Raw genomic sequence first — 26,394 nt, 5'->3', positions numbered from 1 at the left:
ATGACAGGAGTCACCAAGGAGTGGTTTGCTTCCTTTTGGGGAGTAGATTATGTGATGTCACTGGAGCAGCCAGCGCCCCTTCCACCAAACAAGCCAAGCATGCGCTCCAGTCGAGAATCTTAAACGCGTTTGAGCTGTCAGTTGCCTGTAAAGATAGATTCATATAAATACGGCACTCTCGAAATAAATAGGGATTTGTTTTGTGTTTGCCAGGTTAGTTAGTTGTAAGTGTAATAGTGTTCATTTTAACTAGCTGCCAGCGTTTTCAGTGTCCGAAGTTGGAACATTACTGGTAGAAGGAACAGAAAGGTGCGGGTGCGATTTACTACCTTCACGCACTCCGCAATAGCTTATCAGACAACCAGAGTCTGGTGAAAAATTCTGAGCCTACCAAAGAGCCAATGGGCTAGCTGAATGTAGTTATTCTCCGTTTAATTATTAGTTTAAAAGGACGACACAGTATTTGCTAACACGGATGTGTTACGCGGATGATATTGCGCTCTCTGTCATTTTTTGACGTTTTTAATTTAGATTTACTATTCACTTCATCTGACTGTCAGCGAACGTTGTTTGGCCAGCTAGCTAGCTAAACAACGACAATGTCGGATAATCAGAGTTGGAATTCTTCGGGTTCCGATGAAGATTTGGAGAACGTCGAATCTGGAGTCGGACAGTCTGCAATTGGAATCGCCGAGTTCGGTGGAATCCTCAGCAAGGTAGGAAGCTAACGTCAAGTGTGGCGTAGCAGCGTATGGTTCATTTAAAAGAAGACACCACTACAGTACCACTAAGCCACTAACCATACCTTTTTACTTTACACACAGTTGACGCATGCAATCTCATATGAACGATAACCTTTAGATGTGTACGGCTGGGCTGATTAAACGAAATGGTACAATTGGTTTACAGTGTCCCACACGAATAACGTAATTGTTGATAAGACCCAAATGATCGTGCTGCTTGTTTGATGTGATTATTTGATAATTATTTTAAATAGCTGCAGTAGTTCCGCACAGTACACTTTCAAACTCTAGCACGGCCCACGTTTTCCTAACGTTTTCTCGCTCTGGTGGGCCTTGCCAAACACAATATTATTTAGGCAGGCATATGCTGGACGCTATCGCCTGATTGATCTAATTGAAAACTGCGTGTATTGGCATTCTAAAGAGTTATTTTTACCCCTACATGGCTGGTCTCTCAACCTAAGCGTTTGTGAAGTCTTATAGTAAGCTCTGTACACATGTAGACCGAATTATATGTGTGTGTGTGTGTGTGTGTGTGTGTGTGTGTGTGTGTGTGTGTGTGTGTGTGTGTGTGTGTGTGTGTGTGTGTACGTACTCTATATGCTAACGTTTATTGTTACAAACAGCCTTGTGAGTGAGTCAGGCATTTTGAGTTAGGACATTCAGGTTTCTGTTGACCCTTTCAAAAGCTGAGCATGGACATTTTTATGTGCACTTTGAGTTATGGACGGTCAGTCCCAATTTAGAATGTGGAATTAACGTCATTTAGCCTACATGTACTTTACCTATTGTTCAATTAATTTGAAAGTACCTGCCAGAAACACAAGAAAGCATACACACTGGTTTATTCAACATTCTAGCTTGTAGAGCCAATAACTAGTCTGAATACCAGTCTCTTTAGCTAACATTCCAGACTGGCCTATTGGCAATCTTAAATTTCTATATACAACTGGATATATGGCAGATTTGGTTGTTGCGAATAACACTAATTATTAGTATGAGAGATTTGTATGTAGAGCCTCAGAACAAAATGTATAAACAAAGTGGAAATACTCTTTCAGCTTATAGCTTGGCTCGTTTTGTATTTTGAGACTCAAAATTAAAGATAAGTTGCATGTGGTTGGAATTTAGATGTTTTAGCCACTTCTGACCAACTTCTATCATCTGGATCAAGAAAATGGTCAGTGAATCAATTCCAACATATTCTGTAGAGAGAATATACAGTTCCAACATTTGCATAATCGTTTAGATTGGTAGACAGCTTTCAGGCGACCCAACCAAGCTGAAAAGTAATCCACGGTTCTCAAGCTGATTAAGAAAAGAATGTTGATATTTGTATTCTGAAACATAGCCAGCCCCTTTGGCACATTACATGGAGTAACAGGGAGTGGAATGTAAGCTAAGGAGAGGGATCCTCCGGGCCAACAGTTATGTTCTTACTACAACTTCTTTTAGACTGTTTATCCACGGTAACCATAGTATCAGTAATATTTGGGCAATACCTTATGATGCATTTAAATTACACTTCTGTTAGCTCCCCATTATAAGGAAATATTTAAAGCAAGATTATTTTCTACAAGGAACCCCTTTTATTTGTATTTTTTTTACCAATGACCTCATGACCAAAGCGTAATACCAATTTGAAAATGAGGGGCGAAGGGCACCAATTCAGTTATTATACTGTTTATCTCAATAAAACTCATGAAATGTTATCGCCTGGGAAAAATCACATAATTGCCCATAGAACATAAAAACTGTCAATATCAACAAAAAAAACATACACCAGGATCCAAAATAAACACAAACTATTCCTACAATTTAGTAGCCACACTGAAATCCTAGTAGACACACTGAAAACACTCAAATTATTGTAGTATTCAAATGCATTCTGCATCAAGCTTTCATATGAACTTTCTCCAATAATGACACATTATATATACACGTTATATACACACATGTTATCCACGGAAACACAATGCCAGTCTGCCTAAACCTGTATTTCGCATGAACCAGAGACATTTACTAGAATCTTCAATGTCCTATTACAGGATAACTCAACAACTCCTATTCAGGCTTTCCACTTTGTCCTCTTAAACACCACAGTGGGGGAAGCATCATGGACCCAGTCCCAAACATCTGTGTAGATTTCTGTGATGTATTATTAGAAATCTCAAAGTCATTGAAGATTTGAAGATTTTGCTTGTGTCCAGAAAGTCAGTCAATTGGGTAACATATCAGTAATGTCATTAATGTCACAAGACCAAATGTCAGTTTTAAAAGCGTTGTTCCTTTCTAAAGTTTTGCAATCATTTCTGGACTGCAGTCCATTCAAATCTACCTTACTTACTACATTTATATCCAGGTATTATTTAATGTGCAATTACAGAAAGGGAATGTTTATTTTTTGTATGATTGAATTTGTATTTGTTGCCATGAAAAGCATCATTAGAAGCAACATATTTAATTTCTACCCGGGTACACAGGTACAGGAATGACAAAACATCGTCCTCGGCAGATTGTGGTATATGAATATCAGCTATCGGTAACCGTCAAGAATATCGCACCATTTTCTTTCATACTTAGGAGTTCTTAGCAAGCCTGAAGCTGTCAACAAATTCAAATGAATAGTGGACATATACCAGAGCCGTGTGGCTTATTTACCTTGCTTGGTCATAGTCAGTGTAGCACTACAGTAGATTCTTTAGACTGTTTTAACACAAATACAGTATTCAGTGTGAATTTTTGTAGGATAACTTGATTTGTGTAACTATTTTGACCATTATTTTGCACAAGGGCAATACAATATGAAGCTAAGTATTCAGTGTCCCAAGAAGAAGATGACAGGAAGGCACATTTAGGCTGGCATGCCAATGTTCTTATTTCAGTATTTCATCTTTTGTGAATATTCAATATTCTTTCTTATAGTTAACTAATAACATTTTTCAATCCTTCTTTTTATAGTGGACCAACTACATTCACGGCTGGCAGGATCGTTGGGTTGTTCTGAAGAACAACACTCTGAGTTACTACAAGTCTCAGGATGAGAGGGAGTTTGGCTGCAGAGGATCCCTGTGTCTCAGCAAGGCTGTCATAACTGTGAGTAGATTGCACAACACTGTAGAGTACAAAACGCAGTCCATTATTAGTCCATTTATTAGGCGCTCGTAGTCAATTAGTGCATTTATTGTAAAGGCACAATCAGCAGTAGAAAGCTACCACCTGCCTGAGGATGGAGCTAAGCTAGGGTGCTCATTATTCTTAAAAATAAATGGGTAAGTCATTCATTTCCAAGCCTTTGAATGGATGTAACTGCGGATGCCCCTTTAAGTCTGTCCAAAAACTACGATGAAATGAAAGTGGTGCACGGCTGAGGAGGGTTCCTGTTTGTCAGCAGCTCTGTTAGTAGACAACCAATCTCAAACCTATAACACAGCGCTTTCTTCTGAATTAAGCTGTCTGTCAATCCAATATACACAGACACACACACACACACACACACAGAAAGAGAGACAGCAGGTTGTGGCGTGTGGGCAGTTTGTTTAGGTCAAGGAATGACCTGAGATGCCTAATGATGTACCTTGGCCCTGTGCCAAGATCAAGATCATTCTGAGCTGTTTGTTCTGACTTCACTGTAGTACCAGTTGAATGATGGGTTTTGTGAATGACATTGAAGTGGTAGTACCTAGAAGGGGAAATAATTTTGCATGTGTGTATACTTTACAGTGAAGTTGATCTGATCTATTATTTTTTTTTTTTTTTTTTTTTTTTTTTTTAAACCTATAATGAAGAGCACCAAGCTTCCACTGCTGTAGTTGAGCATGCCTGCATAAGATACTGTGGTTTTCATATTATACCACAGAATACCTGACTGAGTCATTGCCTCAATCTTCACCACAATCTTTAACACTGATCTAAAATTATTAATTCAGTGCCTAGTGGGGGTTTCCAAACTTATCTATACACCATACTCCATCCGTAATTATTATTCATGTACTTGAAATATGTGATATTGCAAATTTCGTCCATAAAACAACAAAATGTGGAGCAAGGCACTATATACACAATCAGCAGAATGAGTTGTTCCAAGGGACGTCAGTGCTCCACCTTTTCAGTCTGTTTATTCAGCTTTATCCATTCTCTACTGTACCCCAGTAAATATTATCCACAGTTGTGTGTGTCAGACCTTGGGAGTGTACTTTCCAAAATGAAAGCAGATAATAATCAATCAACATTTAACACAATTGTTGTCCTCTGTCTCAGACACAATCTGTTTAGATTGTAAAATGTATCATTGTTTGAACCAGCCAAGCCGCTGAAAAAATCGGTCAGGAGTCTACGAAAACAAAAATTGTGTTCTTAGATATTTGGATTGGACTGAATACCATCTACTGCTCCGTTGAATCGAACAGATTGTACTGCGTCAGGATTGTCACAGCAAGACAGGTGTGTGTATGTGAGAGGTTACAGGGTTTTACTTCAGATTAAAGCTTTAATCGTATCAGTTTGTCATGTGATACTTGTAATCGGATATACTTGTGATCATAAAAACCCGGAAGTCTGTTTTAAAGGATGGCAAAGCCTATTCTTCAGCGTTATTGCTTTGTCATACAGTGTACTTATTGTTGCGATTCTGATGCTCCTTTACTCAGTTAAAACATGTTGACAGCTCAAAGGGCCAGTGCACATGTCCTCTTTCTCTAACTCTAAAATTAACAAAGCATGCCAATAAATGCATGGATGCTAGCTACTTTTACCTAGCCCAGAGTAGCTGTTTAACATTTATTTTCAAACAGCTAGCCTGTGTCACAACATTTCTAAATTTGGTTGTACATTTGTTGTTATCTTCAAATCATCTGTTGTTCTGAAAATCTTCTAATATCTTACAACCCGTAATTTGAACGTGCTATGAAAACAAAGGTCTTGTCGTCTCACCCAACTGTTTCTTTATTGACAGCAGATACATCCAATTGAGTGCTTAGGACTCCATTGTGAGTGATGTGAGAATCTATGGTTTTCAGTAACCTTTAAATAATTAGATCATATATGTATCCAGCTAGTTTCTCATATCCTTGACGATACCTGTTTTGACTGAGTCCCGTAGTATCTACCAGGGTGGGACGGAGTGTGAACCCTGCCCATGGAGCTTAGATTGCCCAGGGACCCTAAATGTCTGTAACGTGAGTTAAACATGGACTTCAGCCAGAATGTACAATTGTTTTGCGGTTGGAGTGTAGGAAAGAATGGTGTTGTCTGTTTACCAATGTAACTAATTTGGTGGGAAATGAAAGTAATAGGTCTAAGCGTGCATGCGTGTGTGCGTTAAATCCGAGGCTCAACCCAGTGTATCGGTTGAGTAGTCAAACAGCACAGATCATTGTGGATCTGCAGCATGGGCATTTCCTCTCTAATTCTCTCTATATTCCTCTGTCATTCAATGTGGATTTAGACTGTCAGCTGAATGCTATTAAAACCTAACTGCTCATAGTCAGGCCATGACTGTAGAACGAAGTGTGTGTGTGTGTGTGTGTGTGTGTGTGTGTGTGTGTGTGTGTGTGTGTGTGTGTGTGTGTGTGTGTGTGTGTGTGTGTGTGTGTGTGTGTGTGTGTGTGTGTGTGTGTGTGTGTGTGTGTGTGTGCGCGCAAACCAGTGTGAAAAGGAAGGAGAGGGAGCCTTTACAACTTTAAACCACAGTTCCACACACATCAACATTTATTATTTGGGTATTCCAATAGTTACTACAGTGTCTTTGTTTATTCCCTGCACACGAATTAAAGTGTGACGCCAAACCCCGATTTATTTTTATATGGAAAGCACACAGAATCCTGGAATGAAGCCAGAGATGCATGTAAAAAATAATAATATAGTAGAACTGGCCTCGCCACTCGGAATACCACTAACATCCATTATTATCTCCAGAATTGGCTTCAGCTCTCCTGCACCCCTTAAAGGGTCAGTAGCATGAGTTAAATTACAGTAATTTGGTTAAAGTAGCAAATAACTTACATTGTATAGCCTCACTTTTGAACAACACAGAATGTGCTATTGTCAACTTCATGAAGTACTTGAGATAAGCAAGCTAGCTACATTTGCACTTACTCTAACATTTTCCGGCTTTTGGGATAAAACAAACTTTCAAATTTCCATGCTTTTCTTCACATTGGCCACCATGAACATGCAGAAATTGATCGACAGTAGCTTGTTATCCAAGTGATTCACTACCTGGCACTGGAAGCCTGGTTCCAATTACCTAGTTCAATTTTCCTAGTTTAACATCAAGTGAACCTACTAAGTCAATCTGCAAATCAACCTCTATGCTTTGGTTAAAATCCAATTACGTAATACACTACTTGCCCTTTTAAAGGGTAGGCGACAGACCAGAGATTCGCTGTGTTGTTTGATGCTCTATTCTATCTTTCACTGTCTCTGACTCTCTCGCTGACTGTACACCTGCCCCTCCCTCCCTAATTCTCTCTGCATATTTGATGAAGCCAAGGCCATTGGCAGGGATACTGTCTGAGCAAGTTTGGCAAAGCGACAAGGTCATAGCTGTAACAGATGTCAATTGGTTTGCCCATCTTAAACCCTACAGCCTAAAGTCACAGTCAGTAAAAAATGGAACTTTGCAGCCCTCTCTGCCTTTGGAGAGAACAATCTGGTAACAATTGGTTACCTCACTGGCAAAAAAAAAAGAACGATTTCAAATGTCCTGTCAGCTTTAATTAATAACAAAACTACCTTTAAGATACATACTTTAATGTACTTTTCAACATTTCCAGCTTCACATCTTCTCACCACTTCGATAAACATACCTAGATTTTGTAGGGCTTCTCAAAACATCCATGTTGGTTATTTTATAGAAGACTGTGTTTTCCCACTTTTGTGTGCATCAAAGGAAATTGATGTGTTCATTGGTTTGATATGTCAAGTAATTTCTGATAAAAAATTAATAAATAGGATTAGGAAGACCAAGAGAGAAATGAGGCAGAGAATGGACACCGCAGTCATTACGTAAAAAAGTGAGAGTATATGGGTGGGTAGGATGGAAGAGAGCAATGGACAGAGTTAGGGACAGGAAGTGCAAGTTAAAACAGGAAATTGTTCACTTCCTCTAGTCTTGTCCTTGTCTTATTGTGGGGTGATGTCATAGGAGAGAAGTTTTGTGTGGTGACTTATCCTCTCCATACTGTTCTATCCTCTCTGCCGTCCTGTCGTGCCCTCTTCTCTCTGCCGGCCTGTCGTGCCCTCTTCTCTCTGCCGGCCTGTCGTGCCCTCTTCTCTCTGCCGGCCTGTCGTGCCCTCTTCTCTCTGCCGGCCTGTCGTGCCCTCTTCTCTCTGCCGGCCTGTCGTGCCCTCTTCTCTCTGCCGGCCTGTCGTGCCCTCTTCTCTCTGCCGGCCTGTCGTGCCCTCTTCTCTCTGCCGGCCTGTCGTGCCCTCTTCTCTCTGCCGGCCTGTCGTGCCCTCTTCTCTCTGCCGGCCTGTCGTGCCCTCTTCTCTCTGCCGGCCTGTCGTGCCCTCTTCTCTCTGCCGGCAAACACCGGAATCACATGTAGTTGTCTGGCAGATGAAAAAATCAGTGGACAAAATGTCCAGTGGGAAAATATCCAGTGGGAAATGTGCCAAATAAATAAATTGATTAATAGCATATGAAATAGCCTAATATTGTGTGACCTATATGGTCTGTTGCCAAGAAAACAGTGAGCCTCCACTCACTGTTTCACTAAAACAATTCTGAGTGTTTGGTCATGTGACTAAGTGTGGCGCAAGATTCAAAAGCCGCACACACTGGCAGCAACTCCAGCATGCGACTCCAAAATGTTGAAGGCGAAGCAGATATCCGCAGGCTGGTTAAAAATTTTTAAAAAACAACCGATGGTGCAACTGAGGCCAACAAGACCACAGAAAAGCTTCTGCTCCTTCTTATTTAATTTGACTGGCTGTAAATGAAAATATACTTACATGTCTTTATTTTTTTAATTATTGTAGCTACGGCTGTCACGATTATGACATTTCAGTTGATGATTAATTGTTGCACAAATAATTGCGATTAACAATTGAATTGTTGATATTGTAAATGTTATGCCATTATTATAGTGTAGCCTAATAACGTTGTAAAAATATGCATGGTGGATCCGGAGAGAGTTCTTCAGATTTGTGGTGTTTGCGCTTTTGGGTGCCACCTTTCTGAAGCAAATCCGGCAATTCGCCTCCAAATTGTTGGGCTCACCTCTTTCATTTGGCTTAAAACAAAAATACACCCAGAGTGGTGCAGTTGTGTTTGGCTGTGGAACTGTACCACAAATCAATGATGTTAACGATTGATCTTTGTAAAACACAACCGCAAAGCAATGAAAATGATGTTTGCCTGCGCATCGTGACATTTCACCTCTTGATCTGCCGCACATTTTATAGCCTAGTTTTTTAAAATAGCTGTGTTAGTTACGTAGCAAAATCTGTTTCAATGTTTAATATGCAGTGGGACAACATGATCTGTGCCTATACCATTCCACAGAGCTGTCAAATGCTGTTCTGCACCTATGGAAAGGAGCGTGGAAACATCTTATGGAAATTGACATTATTCACCATGTATTTGTTTCTAACATTGGCCTAAAAACCCCTTATTAAGATTGAAAACACATGTTTTGCAATTAAAATATTGCACAAAAGTCTGGAGATAGATTTAGAATTAGTTTGTCAGCTCAGAGTCCCCACATCAACAGCATTGATGTTGCATGGAATTATTTAAACAGGGGCAAGAACAAAAGGCAAAAGAACAGTTGTGGCAAATCTTGCAAGAAGCTTGGAAAAGTGCACCGCTGGGCCACTCGCCAGTTTGGTTTGGGAAGAGCTCTTCTCCCTTCTGAAGGAAGGTGGAAGCTGGGACTTGAAGCACGTACACCGGTTAGAGGGAGGGGTGAGAACAGAGGAGTGTGTTGGCTCAAGTTGTTGGCATGCTTTTTGTCCTGAAAAAGACCCGGGGAGGAGGCCCAGACTTGAGCCTGACATTTTAAGTCAACTAGTTTCCCATATGTTTTCGGCATAAAACACTGGAGCAAACTAAATACGTTTGAACTCATCTGTATCTTTCTGTCAGCTAAGAGATCGTCTCTTCCCTTCTCCAGTGGAATGGGGATTTATTTGCTTCCCAAGTTACTCTTGCAGTATTCCAGCAGCCCAGAAGACCATTCTAAGAAGCCTAATTACCAAAAACATTTTGTCTCAGTAATTTAATTATATACAACAAATAATTCTGTAAAAGTTAAATAAATAAAATGTACCTTTTTTTCAGTTACACGTGTGCTTTTTTTGTAATGTCTCAAACACAATTCGATGTTCTGTTTGTTTCTTTAGTTGTAGTATAACAAAGCTATGGAGCTATGAGGGGATGAAGAATAACTGATCATTTTCTTTCTCCCCCGGCCCATCGTTTTTTGTCCTTACATAATCAGATGACCTCGCATCGCGTCAGAAACCCTTACTTTGGGAAATTCACAGTGGGAATATCCCCGACTTCTGTGTGAGACCAATAATAGACCCTGATGAATATATGCTAAATTCGCATCCAAACATAGAACTGTAGAAGGAGCCTAATACTTGAGAAGAGTGTAGTCTTTCACTCCGGAGTCTTGTTTTTACCCTGCATAACACAACAGTCCCAGCAACATTGGGAAACCTGTTGATGGAGGTTATGCAGAAACAAACTTTTGTCATGGACAGCCGCTGCACATTGACTGTGCATGTATTGCTGTGTGTATTTATTACATTATTACTCACCCAAACTGGGCCCCTGGTCATGTCGTGTCTGTGGTCTAGGTTTCAGCACAGCTAAATTAGTCCCCTTCTTGAAAGCTGGTGCTGGCTGGATGGGTTGGATGACTTGTTGTATAGGAATAGCCTGGTTGGTAGGTCTGTGTTCAGATTTTACTTTTCACTCCTTCATTACCCAGACTAGTATGGAAGTGAATGGGGTGTTGTAAAATAAAAAATGATGGCTAACATTAGTCCTGCCCTTAATAGTTTTTTAGAAATGTTCGTAGATTTCAAAACTGATCTGTAGTTTTCTGCAACATTAGAAAGGCCTCATGCCATCGTTAATAATTGTGGGATTGAGGCCTGTCAATTTCACCAAATGCGTTACATTTTTGTAACAAGTTTATTACTGACATACCAACTTAGAGTTTTTGTTGAGGCCTGTATCTAGGGGAGGGCCGTATGTACGGTACAGATGGTATGGATTATGTTTTTCTGTTTCAGTGTAAAGAAGCAAATGCTTTTAAGCAAAGCTATGTGATGAAGGCACTGCACCAAACATAGGAATGCCTCACTGTTCCCTAACAAAACATTTTGAAAGAAGGGTGTTTCTCTGTCATTTAGACATGGTTATGATTCAAATGTCAGACTACACGTGCCCTGGTATAAGGAAAGTTCTAGAATCTAACTAGAGGGTCATAAACGAGCAGCAGTGTTGGTTTCAGAAGAAAAGCCACAATATAGACATCGCTGCCCGAGTAGTTAACCAGAATCTCTATCTATGGCACAGAAGTGTTCAAAAAAGTGTGTATTTGGATGTTTTTATTTGAAAAATTAGGCTGTGAATTGCTTTGTTCCATGCGGTAACATTTGAATTCTTTTTGGAATACTTAAATAGTTTTAAGCTTTTCCGAAGAGTTTTTCTGTTAATTGTATATTCAGTAGTTTATTGTATTTTTCTGAGTCTGTTTAATTAGAGCTATGGATTAGCTAACTAGTGTTGTTGCTTCTGGGTGTGGACCTCTCTCATCAGTTAGCCTGGCTGTTGAAGCCCTACACCAGTTACAGTGGTGTCTGGCTCTCCTCTCGTTTATTCACTGTGCATGCTGCTTTACTCTCCCTCACTCTCCTTTCCTCTGTCACTGTCTGTCCTCAGCTACCCCGGCCTTATGCAACCCAGAACCATACACACACATTACACACCCTTGTGGTGTGAGACTCTTTAAACAGTCACAGTGTATTTGGAATCAGTCCCTTGATGTAACATCTGTAGTGCCAAAGCCTAAAGAAACAATCGGATAAGGTTTGGGAAAAGTTATGTTCAGGTAAAATAAAACCAAAGAGAGTTGAATGACTGACTCGCTTTGGAGAAGACATTGCGCAATGGAGATGACTAAAACATCTGCATATGGGTTTACTCTTCTTGCTCCCTCATGCTGGAATCTTCACAAGTGTTTTCCATCTTCAATCTGTTGGGTGTTAATCTTGTTCTCAGACGCTGTCTGGTGGAACAATCAGTCCAACATTAGAAGAAAGATGTGGAAATTCCCAGCACAATACACTGGCTTAATCTGCTTAAGTCCGCCAAACAATCCCAACAACTTCTCCTAATTGTCTTATGAACCAAAGCGTTGTTGCTATGTTCTAATGTGGTTGTGAAGCATACAACAACCACGCATCTGAGATATCTGTACATACTACTGACTATGAGCAGTTCAAATCAGTTATTACTTTATTTAGAGGTGTTGATTGGGATAAAATAATGTTACTACTAACTGGCTACGTAGCTAATTGAATGACCATTGCATTTAATGTTTTAGGCTACTAGCTGGTTATCTTATCTTTTTTTGTAATATAAAATGGCTGGCTGGCCTGGATGAATGGTTTGTTTACATTATCAAATGTTAGAAATGCTTCCTCATTTGGAGCCATGTAATACTATTTGGTGGGCCTTAATTTGAGGTGTAAAATTTTTTTTTACAATTCACCAACATCTGTACCTGTGTACTTTAGCATCAAATAAATACAAATATTGCTGATGATGCTTGTAATTTCAACAGTATTATTTAAGTTATCTTTATGTATTTTAATAACAATATACTCACAAAAATAAGTGATAGTATATGGAAACTGTATAAATGATTTGATAGCCAATGTTCCAGTGGTTCCTTGTGATAAGGTCGGGGGTCTCCAAACTCCAGTGTGACGTGTTGTTGGGGCATGCGTTAACTCCTCCTGTGTATCCAGCTTGGCTCGAATGGGCAAGAATCTGACCGGCTTGTAAGAAAATACTTTGAGGAAGCATCTTTAGATCAATTGGACATTATGAATTTGGGAAGGGCAGAGATATGTGGGTAAAAAACATTTAATTGATGATACCTTCTTTAATGAAAGTGCTTAAAATATGACTCCACCTTCAGAACGTCCATATTTTGATTGCCAGTAGATAGACCTGTAGTTTAAAATGCTTACCCCACCTGCCTTGTGGGTTCTGTCCATACTGTCACCCTCCCCTATCATTTTCTTGCTAGCTCGCTTTGAAAGGTCTACTCTAAAGAACTGAGGAACAAGAGAGCTACAGGCACAATTCTTTACCATCTGAAAGGGATGCACTATGAGAAACCACTGATTGCTACAGCAGAAGTCTGTTCCCCAAAAACAACTGAGCGCTTCTCACAACCTACTGTCTGTAAATGCTATGTAGATTAACTGTGGCCTAATCATTATATGCAATAGCAGGCATAGGACCATATATAGCAACAGTTTTTTGTAAACAAGAACAATATGTAAGTGTTTAAAAAAAATATATATATATGCTAACTAACTGTCCTCTAACTAACTGTCCTCTAGAGCGTGATTAACCCGAATTAACCCTGAGCGTTTGGGTCCTGAGCTCTTACTGCAGAGGTGTCCTTTAGAAGGCCTGATAATGCTCATGAACACACACACACACTCCATTGCCCCAGGTGGCGCTTGCTTGTGCCAATGCTGCAGTTTAGGACATGAGAGAGGAGAAATCACTGGAAAGACATTAAGGGTCTGTTCGGTTCCACAGACCACGTTTATGTCTCATCTCTTTCCCTAAAATGGAGGCTCATTCTTTATCCACTCACATCGTAGGGTTGGTGCACAGTGCAGGAAGTTTGGAAATCATGGCAACGGGCGAAGATGCCCCGTTCCTTGTGTCTGCCTCGTCCTGAGAAAGCCACAAAGATCTCTTCCTACTTCTCAGACTAGTTCTTGTTTAATAAGGCTTTAAGTAAAGTCGAATCAGTGTTTTTCATATTCCCATTAATGACTAATAGCCTGAATAATAACACATTAGGCTGTAATGGAGGATGCTAAACAATACATAGACCTATTTTGACTTCTTACGACATTTTAGGATTGATCATGGTGCTGAAAATATTGTGGCACCAGGCTAAACATGCGTTGATTAAAACAACATCCTGGTGGAAATGGAGCTTCTTAATTCTTTAAACCATGTATTCGCTATTTTTATCATTCAAAAAGGCTAAAAACAAAAAGCATATTTTCCCATTAATTATCAATGATATGATTGGCTTGCAGATGCATAGTGAATATTTCACCTGTCCAAAGTAAAGAATCAATCTATTATACAGAAATGGCAGTAGTCGGGCAGACTTCATTTAGAAAGTATCACGTAAACCAATACAGAAAAATTTAATGTACAGGCTATGCAGTGCATGTCTACAACACATATTTTGGTAACATACACACCCAACTTATCGAGGACCTGTTATTTCACTGGTAAGATGATTAGTTGAAATTAGTTAAGGACCGGAGTCAGGAAATACTGGATTTCAACATTGGCAAAGACCGAAGCAATAAAGGAGTTAATACATAGATGAAGTAAAAGTATGGAGAACCCATTAAAAATCAAAAGAACCCACACCTCCCCCGGTCACATCCTCTGGTTTCCACCACACCCACTCCCCCAGTCACACCCTCTGGTCTCTGCTGTGGGTGTTTACTGAAAGTTTTCACAGCTCCCTGCTGCTTTTATAGGTCAAAACATCCACACCCTACAGTTTAAATCTCTCTCATCCTGCCTGTCTTCTAAGGCCTGCTTATAGCACTTGACTATCTCATCGGAAGTTAGGATTTTACCTGTCCCATATTGTAGCACTATAATCAAAATACCCAAATAAAGAATTGCTGTATATTCCTTCATCTCCACCTTCTGTTTCTCTATGACCGGCCTGCTGTATTTGTGTTCACATGCTTAATATATGCTAAGTATGTATTGGTGTGGCAATCATATGTTACACTGAAAGCGTCAAATGTAACACACTATAATAAGTGAACAAGAAATAAAGTAATCAAATTGTCTTCCTCCCTGTCTCTCTCTCTCAGCCCCATGAGTTTGATGAGTGTCGGCTGGACATCAGTGTTAACGACAGTGTGTGGTACCTGAGAGCCATTGACCCAGAGCACAGACACCAGTGGATCAACTCCATCCAACTGCACAGGGTAAGACACGCCAAGACACCAGAGTTTCTGCAGTGACTATGTTTTTGTCCAGTCCTACATTCCTTCCTCTGCTGTACGGTTCATGAAATTACAAATGTTATTGCCTCAACGTATGTTCACCTTGGTACATCAGTGAGAGAGTAGATGACACCACAGCGGGATTAGAGCCTAACTCGTAGGGCGCTGGTTTAGATCACTAAGCTTTCAAGGTGAAAACAAATGTTGTGTTGCTCCTCTAAATCACCCAGGATAAGAGTGTCTGCAGAACGACTACAATGCAAGATAGGTCCTAGATTGTGGTTAGAGATTGTGAACACAATGGCTGCACAGCTTGCAATTTGACCAGGGATGTGCTAGATAGACGCTCGAGTTGTTCACATTACCCACCTCTCCTTGTTACAGTGTAATCTGTGTGTGTGTTAACCATTTTTGGTGTGTGTGTGTATTTCTACTAGAGTCTAAGAGAGGGGAGGATAGACAGTGGAGTCATCCAGAGGACATCACTAGTCCCCTCAACAGCTGTGTGTTTAATGGCAAGTCTATCTACAGTATAATAAACCTAAAGCTGCTATACCCTATATGGTGGGGGGGGGGTGAATGTGTGTGTGTGTGGGGCTTTGCATCACTGGTCAGCTCATAATCTTTTCCTCAGACGCTCTGATCCTTCTGGAATTAGATTGTCCCAGTCGGAGATAGGATGATGGAGAGAGGTGTAGAGTGGGGAAAGAGGGAGTTGTGGATAGATGAGAGTTGAGCATTAAAATACTCATCATGTTAAGCCTCTCATGACACCACCATTTGCTCTGTAGTACCTACAGATTCAACATTATGGGGGTTTTAAGAGGCATAAGTTAACCAGAGAGCTCATAAATTTGCCAGCTTGGTTACGTCATCTTTCAAATATGCTTTTAGAGGCATGTCAAGTGTATGTAAACATGCTGGCTCAAACCGAAGGTGAAAATCCAATAAATCCTGGCCTTTTTAGTCTGGGTTTCATGAGGAGTCACTGTGAGGTTACAGAGCTGGAAATAAACCCTGTAAGAAATGGATGTAAATAGGTCCTTTAAGGCAGAGTAGACACCACCCACTGACCCCTCCCTCCTGTCCTCCAGCCTTGTTCCTCACCCTCCACTTCCCTCCTGATGTCTCAACCCACGCTTTGGGGGAACCCCTCTCTGTCACTCTCTCTCCCTCTTCTCCTTTCCCTGGTTCCTCCCAGCCCCAGGGTGACTCAGCCCGAGCAGGAGGGAGTGAGTCACACAGACACACACACTCACACACAACTCTTCCTCCCCTCAGTGAGTCACCAGGCCTGACACAGCCCTCTAATTCTTTCTGTCTCACCCTCTGTGTCCCTCATCCCTGTGTCAGCTCTCCCCAAAACACAATCTGACAGTGGCTTTTAGTAGCTCCTTACATGAGTGCGTTGATTGATCATAGATGAGTAAACATGGTTTGTGTGTGTGCGTGTTGCATGCGTGGAAAGTCTGTCACTAAAAGTAAGCAAGCTTTGGTTGTATGGTTCCTCTTCTGTCCTGTAAAACCTGTTAATATACCTAACAACAACTTCAACAACTTCAAATTACAAGCCCACATTGTGTCTTAATCCTGAAGGTGTGTGTGATTACCTCCTTGTGTGTTTGTGCAGACTGCTATTAAACACACCACTGCTTTGATCCTGCTTGCCTTTTATCAACCAATCAGATAAGAAACTGGATTATTTTCAGTAGCAGCTCTTTGATTGGTGCATAGCAGCTGCATTGAACAGTCATTCCCAGAATCAGAGCGGTCGATTGGCTGAGAGGGCAACAATTGTGATGACAGCCCTGGTCGAGGCAGGGAAAAGGTTACTCCCGGCCAATAACCGATGGTAACCTCTGGCTGGATGATGCAGGACTTGGCAGAAGGCATGTGCACAGTATGCCCTCTAGTGGTACGGAACGGAAGCACAAGGGGAAAAGCCTAACTTGGCTGAGCTAGGGCCCGTTTCCACTAAACTCCAGCCTTGCATTAGCCTCTTACCTCAGTGCTGTTTCATAAAGGGTAAATCATCATGTCATTTTCACCAACGCATTTAGCCAGCAGCATAGCACCCTGCATCTCAATGCTAGTTTGCCTCTGAAGCTAAACATGGTTGGTCCTGGATGGAGGACCAGATGCTCCTGGAAGTGGCGTTATAGGACCAGTAGGGAAAGTTCTTCACTGTGGTCTGAATATCCAATCCCAATATACCAGGGGTGTGAACGGGACGTCGCCATGTATAAGGTGTTTCGACTGTGATCAGACTTTCCTTAAGAGTAGGGGTGTTCAACCAGCTTCTAGTTGGCTTATTGATCCTCTCTCCCCATTTAAATAATCACAGGGTTAGTACTGCAAGTGAGACGTGTTCTCATCCTTTTGGATGGTAAAATAAGGGTCATCCACACCTGGTAAAATAAGGGTAGATAAGTCAAGTTCCATGCTCAATGCAAAGATTCCAGAAATAATGACTTAGTTGGATGTTAAATAATGACTTAGTTGGATGTTAAATAATGACGTAGTTGGATGTTAAATAATGACGTAGTTGGATGTTAAATAATGACGTAGTTGGATGTTAAATAATGACGTAGTTGGATGTTAACAAGGTCTTAGTTGGATGCTCGTTGAGGTGGAAGACTGGAGTCCGTTCTAGTCTGTCTGGTTAAGTGAGCATTGTGATAAGAACCAAAACGATATCAAATGTGTTTCGTAAGACATCTTAATATCACCGGTCCTGAGTCTGAATTGGATACCACCGAATTGAGGAAAAACTGTAATAAATGTGTGCAGGAATATTGAGGATCGGATCTGTTAAACACTTGCTTCTGTTTAGTTATTTGAATACTGTGCCAATCCCTTGTAAGATGTTTTAAGCCCTTTCTATGCATTATATTTCTATACTCCAATCATCACTAACGGTTGCAGGATATGGCATGATACTCCTGTCCTGTGACGGCTCCGTGGTTGTCATGCTTCTTTATTCAGAGGGTACACCGCCGTGCTGCATGGTCAGCCCTGGGGTCACACAGAACAGGGGAGAACCACCACCAATACTCCTGCCTTTAGCCTCGCAAAACAAATGTGTCACCAATGAGCTGGGCGACTGATTAGCAATGCATTTGGAGCCATCCGACAAGCTAACAACCAATGTGTCTGTTTGCCATTTCCTACTACTCTGCGTGACTACTAGTGGATCAACAGGTTTCCTGGCCGAGGGTTTGTGTTTCTGACTGAGGACTGCTTCATTTGGTGGTAGATGTATTGACTGACATAATACGGTGATTGTCTGTGCCCTTATAGAGATACTAGATACTTAGGTGATGTCCTGATGTTGTGTTGAGGCTGTATTTAATTGATCTGATTAGTAATCTGTTAACGTGTCTCTCCCTCACTGCCCAGGCTGAGTCTGGGTATGGTTCAGAGTCCAGTCTGAGGAGACACGGCTCCATGCTGTCTCTCACATCGGCTACCAGCGGATATTCTGCCACATCCACTTCCTCTTTCAAGGTGAGTCATGACGCAGGAGGGCGCGCACCCCGGCCGGGCGGACGGACTCGGTGTTTGCTGACCGTCACCTTGTTTGGGTCAACAGGGTCACAGCCTTAAAGAGAAGCTGGCGGAGATGGAGACGTTCAGAGACATCCTGTGCAGACAGGTGGACACCCTGCAGAAGTACTTTGACGGCTGCGCGGATGCTGTCTCCAAGGACGAGCTGCAGAGAGACAAAAGTGAGTCGGTCCATTTATCAGTGGATCAGTGAGTCAAATGTATTCATCAATAAAGTATTTATTGCTAGCCAGATTGGCATAATAGGAAAAACGCATACCATCAATTTCAGAGGAAAACCTATGGGTTCCTCCTTATTGCACAAATATATTGTTTGTGTATTTAGAAGAAATGTAATATGAATCATACATGAATATTACATGCATTGTTAGCTTTGGGGAAACATTTGCAGAATCTTTATTGGAATGTGTTCTGTCAGCCCCCTTATTGAGACAGTAATTCCATCCCCCTTCCCCCTCTGTAATATTTTTTATTGTCCCTTTCCTTCTCTCCCCCCCCCCCTCCCCCCCATGCTTCTTGCTGAGCTGCCAAAACATTTGGTCACGGTAAAGTTTGTGCTTTGTCATTGGGCCAAACAATGGCTGTCGACGACCAGAGACAAACAGTTGCGTTGTTACCCATCAAATAACTCCCTCAATCCCTAAGCGCTCTACCTCCCTCTCCCCTCCTTTCCTCATTCTCTCCATCCATCCCTCGCTCCTGAAGAAGAAGCCAGGGCATTGTTGTGGCCTTGAGGACAGTGCGGTTGTGTCAGTCTGTTAGTGGGCCAGGCCCTGTGACTGCTAGCAGGCCTCCCTCTTGGCACCGCCCAGCACTCTGTCCTGATTGGTGGCAGGTTGGAGGCGCTCGCATACTGAAAGTTCTCTGTCTGTCCCTTTGCTCCTCCTCCCTGAAGTTGTGGAGGACGATGAAGATGATTTCCCCAACACTCGGCCTGACGGAGAGTTCATCCACAACAACAATGGCAGCAAGGAGAAGCGTAAGTACAGCAGGATGGGTTGTGAAGTTTAACGTTAAACGGAAATGTATAATAAACATTCAATATACACATTCTGCTTGGATTTAGTTGAATTTCCCTCTCCTCTGTACAGTCTTCCAGGCTCTGAGCCCTAAGGGAATCAGTGGGATAGACTTTAAGGGCGAGGCCATCACATTTAAGGCCACTACAGCTGGTATCCTGGCCACCTTGTCCCACTGCATTGACCTGATGGTGAAGAGGGAGGACAGCTGGCAGAAGAGACTGGACAAGGAGATGGAAAAGAGGCGGAGGATAGAGGATGGATATAAGACTCATCTCTCAGAGCTCAAGAAGAAGTCTCACTTCGGTGGGCCGGATTACGAGGTGAGGAGACTCATTCAGTTGTTCTGTCTTGCCGTCTTTTAACTCTCAGCTTTTCTTCTGTTTAGTTGTTGGGTCTTTCAGTGAAGTACCCTCCTCAGTATATAGTGATAATCATCTTCCCCTCCTCTCTCCAGGAGGGGCCCAACAGCCTAATCAATGAGGAGGAGTTTTTTGATGCCGTTGAAGCCGCTCTAGACAGACAAGACAAGATTGAGGAGCAGGTACAGGAGCAATGACTAAACCCGTCAACTGCTAGCAATATAGAGGATGTCTATTAGAATAGTATTAAGGTTACATCTTTGTATTATAATGAATTGGTGTTTTATTCTGGCCCTTGGTGTATATTTCTCTAGTCTCACACAGAGAAGTCAAGGATACACAGGTCCAGTCCAGTTCCCCCAGGAGATGTTTATTCCACCATTGGATCACACAGATTTTCTGACAAGGTGAGTTTCCATTCCCTTCCTTTTCCTCGACCCCTTTATTTATTTTATCTAATTTCTATGGTAAAAAAGGGGCTTGTGAGTATGTTATTAGGGTGAACATTTCAAAAGGGCTTGATATATTGACACATTGCTTTCTTGCAGCCTCATGTGTGTAGTTACAAAATAAAGGTCTAGATTAACAGAATGGACACTGGAGATAGATCCCGTCTAGCAAGGATTTGTTTGTGTTCGAGTCAGACTCTTTAACATTTATAGTTATGCTAAGCATTCCCGAAGATAAATAAGAGAAATAACAGCATTTTATTGTTTTCAAATAAATAATTTAATATGTATTTTCTAATTTATATAATAGTTAATCAATATCTCACAAAAGTGAGGACACCACTCACATTTTTGTCAATATTTGATTATATCTATTAATCAGAAATGACACTTTGCTACAATGTAAAGTAGTGAGTGTACAGCTTGTATAACAGTGTAAATTTACCCATCAAATAACTCAACACACAGCCATTAATGTCTAAACCGCAAAAAGTGAGTACACCCCTAAGTGAAAATGTCCAAATTGGGCCCAATTAGCCATTTTCCCTCTCCGGTGTCATGTGACTCGTTAGTGTTACAAGGTCGCAGGTGTGTTAAATTTGGTGTTATCGCTCTCACACGCCCTCATACTGGTCACTGGAAGTTCAACATGGCACCTCATGGCAAAGAAATCTCTGAGAATGTGAAAAGAAGAAATGTTCCTCTACATTAAGATGGCCTAGGCTATAAGAAGATTGCCAAGACCCTGAAGCTGAGCTGCAACATGGCGGCCAAGACCATACATCGGTTTAACAGGACCGGTTCCACTCAGAACAGCCCTCGCCATGGTCGACCAAAGAAGTTGAGTGCACGTGCTTAGCCTCATATCCAGATGTTGTCTTTGGGAAAAAGACGTATGAGTGCTGCCAGCATTGCTGCAGAGGTTGAAGGGGTGAGGGGTCAGCCTGTCAGTGCTCAGACCATACGACGCACACTGCATCAAATTGGTCTGCATGGCTATCGTCCCAGAAGGAAGCCTCTTCTGAAGATGATGCACAAGAATCCCTGCAACAGTTTACTGAAGACAAGCAGACTAAGGACATGGATTAATGGAACCTGATGAGACCAAGAAACTTATTTGGTTCAGATGGTGTCAATCGTGTGTGGCAGCAACCTGTATGGTACTGCTCGAACATGCCGGTGTAAATTCACTCCTTACGGAAGTGATTATGCACACTAAGTTAAGTCCGTGTAGCATTTTTATTCTCCCTCTTGTAACGCAAACAAGCCTTAAAACACTGGATCACTCTGGGCCACACCTTGGGACTCGTCACGTTTTCTGTCCACAAGCTAGCCTAATTACCCTAATAACAGCATGATTTGAAAACATATGCCTACATGCCTCAAGATCAAAATGACTTCCCCCACTTTGGCTGTAGTTCAGTCGCGTGCAAATGCTGATTTGGAGAGGATGCTCCGTTGTTGCTGAACAAATGGATGGACGTCAAATTCACATGAAACGACGTACGAGTCCCTTATTGTGTCTATTATGTATTCCCGTGGATATAATTGCACAAATAATGATGATTTATCCCTTTGTAAAAGCTCAAAACAGTTATCCACTTTAAGAAACGCTCGCTGGTACCCAAGTTCATAGGAAGACTGTCTCTGGGTCTGTTTGGTCATGTTCTGCTTTATCCCGCTCTCTTCCCATCCTGTCTGTAGCACCATAGTCACTCTTCTGTCATAGTCACTCTCCCACAAGAAGTCCACAGATTCAGCTCTGAGGTAACAGCTCTGTAGTAGAGTGTTGTTCCATTACAGCCCTGGCTGAATTACTGCTTTTCCCAGCGAAAGGATTGTCTTTCTGCATGATGTTGGCTGATTGCTATTCTAAACCAATTACCAATGCCATTAGAGGAGTAAAAAGATATGTGATGTCATTCTCTTATTATGTGGCTCTGATGTGCCTCAGCTTGAAGTCAATCAGCATTCAGAATTTAAACCACCCATTTTGTAATATTTATATTAAATTAAAAACCATAGCTAACAGCTTTTTTTAGGCATGACGCAGCACAGAATATTGGATATCTACCATAATCCACCTAAGTTCCTTCTTGCTATTATAAACTGGTTACCAAGGTTATTGAACAGTGAGGTAGTTTTGCATCATACGCATGGGAAATATAGTCCAAAATGGCAGCATCCATGACCCAAACTAACCAGTACATAATGTCTGTTGGCATAACCACTATATCACAAAAGTTAGTTTGTCTTTTCTGTAACTCTTCAGTGTTTGTTTGTGAGCAGTAATGTCTGTCTGACCTTAAACCCTTTCTGTCCCTGTATTCATTTCTTGGTAATCTGTTATAGGTGGAGGAGATGGTGCAGAATCACATGACCTACTCACTGCAGGATATGGGTGGAGATGCCAACTGGCAGCTGGTAGTGGAGGAGGGAGAGATGAAGGTAGGAGAGAGGGAGGAAGGGAGAGAGCTGATCGATCACTTTTATAAAAGAAAATATATATATATTATACAAATGAACATAAACAGCTGGATACCGGCACACCTGTCCTACACACCTGTCCTACATGTTGTCTAGGTGTACAGAAGAGAGGTTGAGGAGAACGGTATTGTCCTGGACCCCCTGAAGGCCACCCACTCAGTGAAGGGAGTGACGGGACACGAGGTGTGCCACTACTTCTGGGACACAGATGTACGCAACGACTGGGAGAGTAAGACTCATCTAAACAATTACGACACACCTCTGGCGCTTCAGTTTCGTACCGCTTCCCTTTTCTTTCCTTTTTAAATTTATTTTACACATGGTAAGGTCTCTGAGTGATCAATACTTTTTGTTCTGTCAGCTACCATTGAGAACTTCAACGTTGTGGAGACGTTATCAGACAACGCTGTTATAGTCTATCAGACACACAAGGTGGGAATGAGCTAATTATTTGTATTTTTTTATGCTTTTTTGGATGGTTTTGGTTCTACTGAACATCCTAACATTTTGCGTGCATAGGTTGCCTTTTTTTCTGTTTGTTTTTCATCACTTTAAAACTGTGTACCGAGTGAAACCTGTGTTGCCTTGCAGAGGGTGTGGCCGGCCTCCCAGAGAGATGTGCTTTACCTGTCAGCCATGAGGAAGATCCTAGCTAACAATGAGAACGACCCAGACACCTGGCTGGTCTGCAACTTCTCCGTGGATCATGAAAACGCAATGGTGAGTAAGACCATTTTCCCCCGGACGAGAGCGGCGACGCCATCCTAACTCTGACAAGCCGGAAACCTGGTTGCCCTGCTGCTTCTCAGAGAACAACCCTGGTGCTGTTGTGATCTGAATCTCAATATAGTCTTCTTGAGATGGGCTTTTCCAGGGATTCCTGAATCCCTAGGCTGACCTTAATCTATTTGTTCCAATGTTTTTGAACCTGTTGTGACACAAATAGAGCCAATAACAACCTGGTTAGTCAGTAAGTGTATAGGCTCCTCCTTGAGCCAGGGAAGTAATCAGTCTTGTGTTTTTTCTTCCATGTCTGTGTTCTCCCTCAGCCCACCAACAGGTGTGTACGTGCCAAAATCAATATTGCCATGATCTGCCAGACCCTGGTCAGCCCACCAGAGGGTGACAGAGAGATCAGCAGAGACAACATCACCTGTAAAATCACTTATGTTGCCAACGGTGAGCTCATCTGTCCTACAGAGATTACCACGCTAGAACAGCTCAAATTAGCAGTATTAGTGTGGAGGTGTGGTCCTGTAGTAACACTCCTGGGTCCATGCACTTATGCAACGCCCAGCCGGACACCAGATTTCAATACCCTTCTCTACCCTTCATCATGACGTCCCATCTTCACCTTTCTCCCTGTTTCTCACTATTAATAGTGATGGAAGGGGGAAAAAACAATAAAAAAAATGTAATGTTAAAAAATAAATCATAATAGCTTGTTTGTTGTTTTATCAGTAACTACATGGCTCTGTATACAGAGTTGCCTGCAGGTTTTGGAAACCCTCCCCCAGGCAAATCTATCATCCCTATCAGGACCTGCTTGGACAGCATTTTTGAATCTAGGCTATGTAATTAATTGTAAATATTTGATGTCCTGTTTAGATGTAGATCATTGATGGATAAAATAAATTGTAGAATTATACAGTGAACTTATTCAGTAAAATGCAAAAGCAGTGTTGTGAATGAACCGCTTCTGTGATATCCTGTGTAACATAAATGTATTTCTCCTGTCTGTCTCAGTGAACCCAGGCGGCTGGGCTCCTGCCTCAGTGCTGAGAGCCGTGGCCAAGAGGGAGTACCCAAAATTCCTCAAACGCTTTACCGGGTATGTCCAGGAGAAGACGTCCGGGAAACCCATCCTCTTCTAAGGCTCATAAGGGTCACTGCACACCTGTCCACACAGACTGTTCCAAACATAGCATTCAACCCTAGCTAGCCCTTATGCCAGCTAGTCCTTTTCTAGACTAGCTTCCATGCTAGCGTTCATGCTAGCATTCATGCTAGGTCTCCAGCTAGCTTTAATGTAAACTCAAATGCTAGCTTCAATGCTAGTACTTTCTACTAGCTTGCTTTATGCTAGATTGCTATACTAGCTCTTACGCTAATTGTTATGCTAGCATCCTATGCCAGCCCCCACATTGGCTAGCATGCTAATGCTGACATTTCCATGAGAATAGCCAAATGTCAATTTTGTTCTGTTTTCAGGCAGAGATATAATATATAAATGTATGTATGTGTTATAAGAAATTTATAAGAAAGCAATTTTCAAGATGTAAAGAAAAAACATGGCTCTATTTTAGTCCTGCTTTTTGTATTTGTCCTTTTTAAAAAAAAAGTTTGTTCATATCTGGTTGATTTAGCTTTTTATAATAATCAGTGGTGTCACAGCTTACTCATGCTGCTAATTTTTCTAGTACGACAACCTTTCGGCCACTTTTTTGATCATCTTGTTTGTAAGAAACAAAAAAACCGAGTCCAGAGGGCTGTCATTGAACTATGATGCCTATGACATAAGACTTGACCTTTTGGTCTCTGCCTCTCTGGTGAAAACACCACTTTGCTGGTGCTGATGGAGGGTGGAGATGAAAGTTTTTTTTTTTGCTTTCAGGTATTGAAAATGTATAAAATGTGTTCTCTTCATTTTAGGGGGGTTGTATATGTATGTCAATAATGACATGCTGCAATAGCACAATTTAGAGTTGGGATTTCAGATATCTTATTAACTGTATAATGTAACCAACCATTTCTGCTTCAGCACAGTCTGTAAGTGATTTTGCAGCTGCTTTTTGTGATTGAGGAAACTCCATCTGGCTTAGACTACGGTAGAAAATGCAGTTTGTTTTGGAATGGGTTAGGCAGCGTGCTGACACGTTACTGTACACCTGTATGAAATCACTGAAAGGACATTGTTTCCGATCCCTGATAATCTGCTTTTTTCTCTTCCGTTTTTTAGTTCTCAAAACCCAGAAATAACTAAATGGAAATCGGAAACTTAACTTTCAATTATTTAATTGGGATGGCCCAATTATAATTTAAATGTTGTGATATTGCAATCCACTGAAAAGGCCAGCTAGTATTTTTCTTGTCAAATTAAGAGAACTGTACTCTATGCAGGCTTTCATTCGAACATAATTCATTTGTTGTGGCGATTTTACCTTTGTATGTTTATGCCTTTACAAATTGTTTTTAAGTGGATAGCACTAGTAATGTATAAAATAAGCCAAATGGAGGGAAACCTTGACCGACAATTCAAATTGTACATCCATTTTAGTGGAATAACCATACTATTCTTATAGGAAACTGACCCAATATTTTACAGTTAAGTGTCTCTACTCTAAATTAAGTTACATTCGTATTGAATGGAATGTAATGGGGGAAATGTAAATAGAAGTGGTCACATTAATGCTGTTGATTTCTTTTTAAGTACTGTGAAAATGTGGCAATTCCTTAGCCCTCTTGAAAATCTAAAATAAAATTACATGTTCTCCAGGTGGGGTTTGAA

The 26,394-nt window shown here is 41.4% G+C and overlaps 1 protein-coding gene across 2 annotated transcripts; it reads left to right on the top strand.

Annotated features, from left to right (window-relative positions):
- The first annotated feature begins 17 nt into the window (after positions 1 to 17).
- Positions 18 to 26,394, top strand: LOC105015127 (ceramide transfer protein-like). 2 transcript variants are annotated; one of them, XM_034297086.1, is made up of 18 exons: positions 18 to 716; positions 3,705 to 3,839; positions 14,868 to 14,984; positions 15,440 to 15,517; positions 18,402 to 18,509; positions 18,595 to 18,730; positions 19,465 to 19,548; positions 19,661 to 19,911; positions 20,046 to 20,132; positions 20,265 to 20,357; positions 20,937 to 20,959; positions 22,112 to 22,166; positions 22,752 to 22,847; positions 22,983 to 23,115; positions 23,248 to 23,318; positions 23,478 to 23,606; positions 23,936 to 24,065; positions 24,633 to 26,394. In XM_034297086.1, exons 1-18 carry the CDS (start codon positions 600 to 602, stop codon positions 24,758 to 24,760), a joined length of 1,971 nt encoding a protein of 656 aa, XP_034152977.1. In that variant the 5' UTR covers positions 18 to 599; the 3' UTR covers positions 24,761 to 26,394. The 2 variants fall into 2 exon arrangements, with proteins under 2 accessions (XP_034152977.1, XP_010876307.1); XM_010878005.4 differs by lacking the exons at positions 20,937 to 20,959; positions 22,112 to 22,166 and having other exon boundaries at positions 27 to 716.

This window comes from Esox lucius, chromosome 14 (genome assembly GCF_011004845.1).
Source record: "Esox lucius isolate fEsoLuc1 chromosome 14, fEsoLuc1.pri, whole genome shotgun sequence".
Lineage (NCBI taxonomy): Eukaryota > Metazoa > Chordata > Actinopteri > Esociformes > Esocidae > Esox > Esox lucius.
Note: the sequence above shows the minus strand (reverse complement) of the source record. Positions and strands in the feature narration are given on the sequence as shown.

Excerpts from the sequence above, each read along its gene's own strand:
- LOC105015127 (XM_034297086.1), top strand. The coding sequence starts at position 600 with ATGTCGGATAATCAGAGTTGGAATTCTTCGGGTTCCGATGAAGATTTG. Across the intron at positions 3,840-14,867 it reads TCAGCAAGGCTGTCATAACT|CCCCATGAGTTTGATGAGTG; the intron begins GTGAGTAGATTG and ends TCTCTCTCTCAG. Across the intron at positions 24,066-24,632 it reads AATCACTTATGTTGCCAACG|TGAACCCAGGCGGCTGGGCT; the intron begins GTGAGCTCATCT and ends TGTCTGTCTCAG.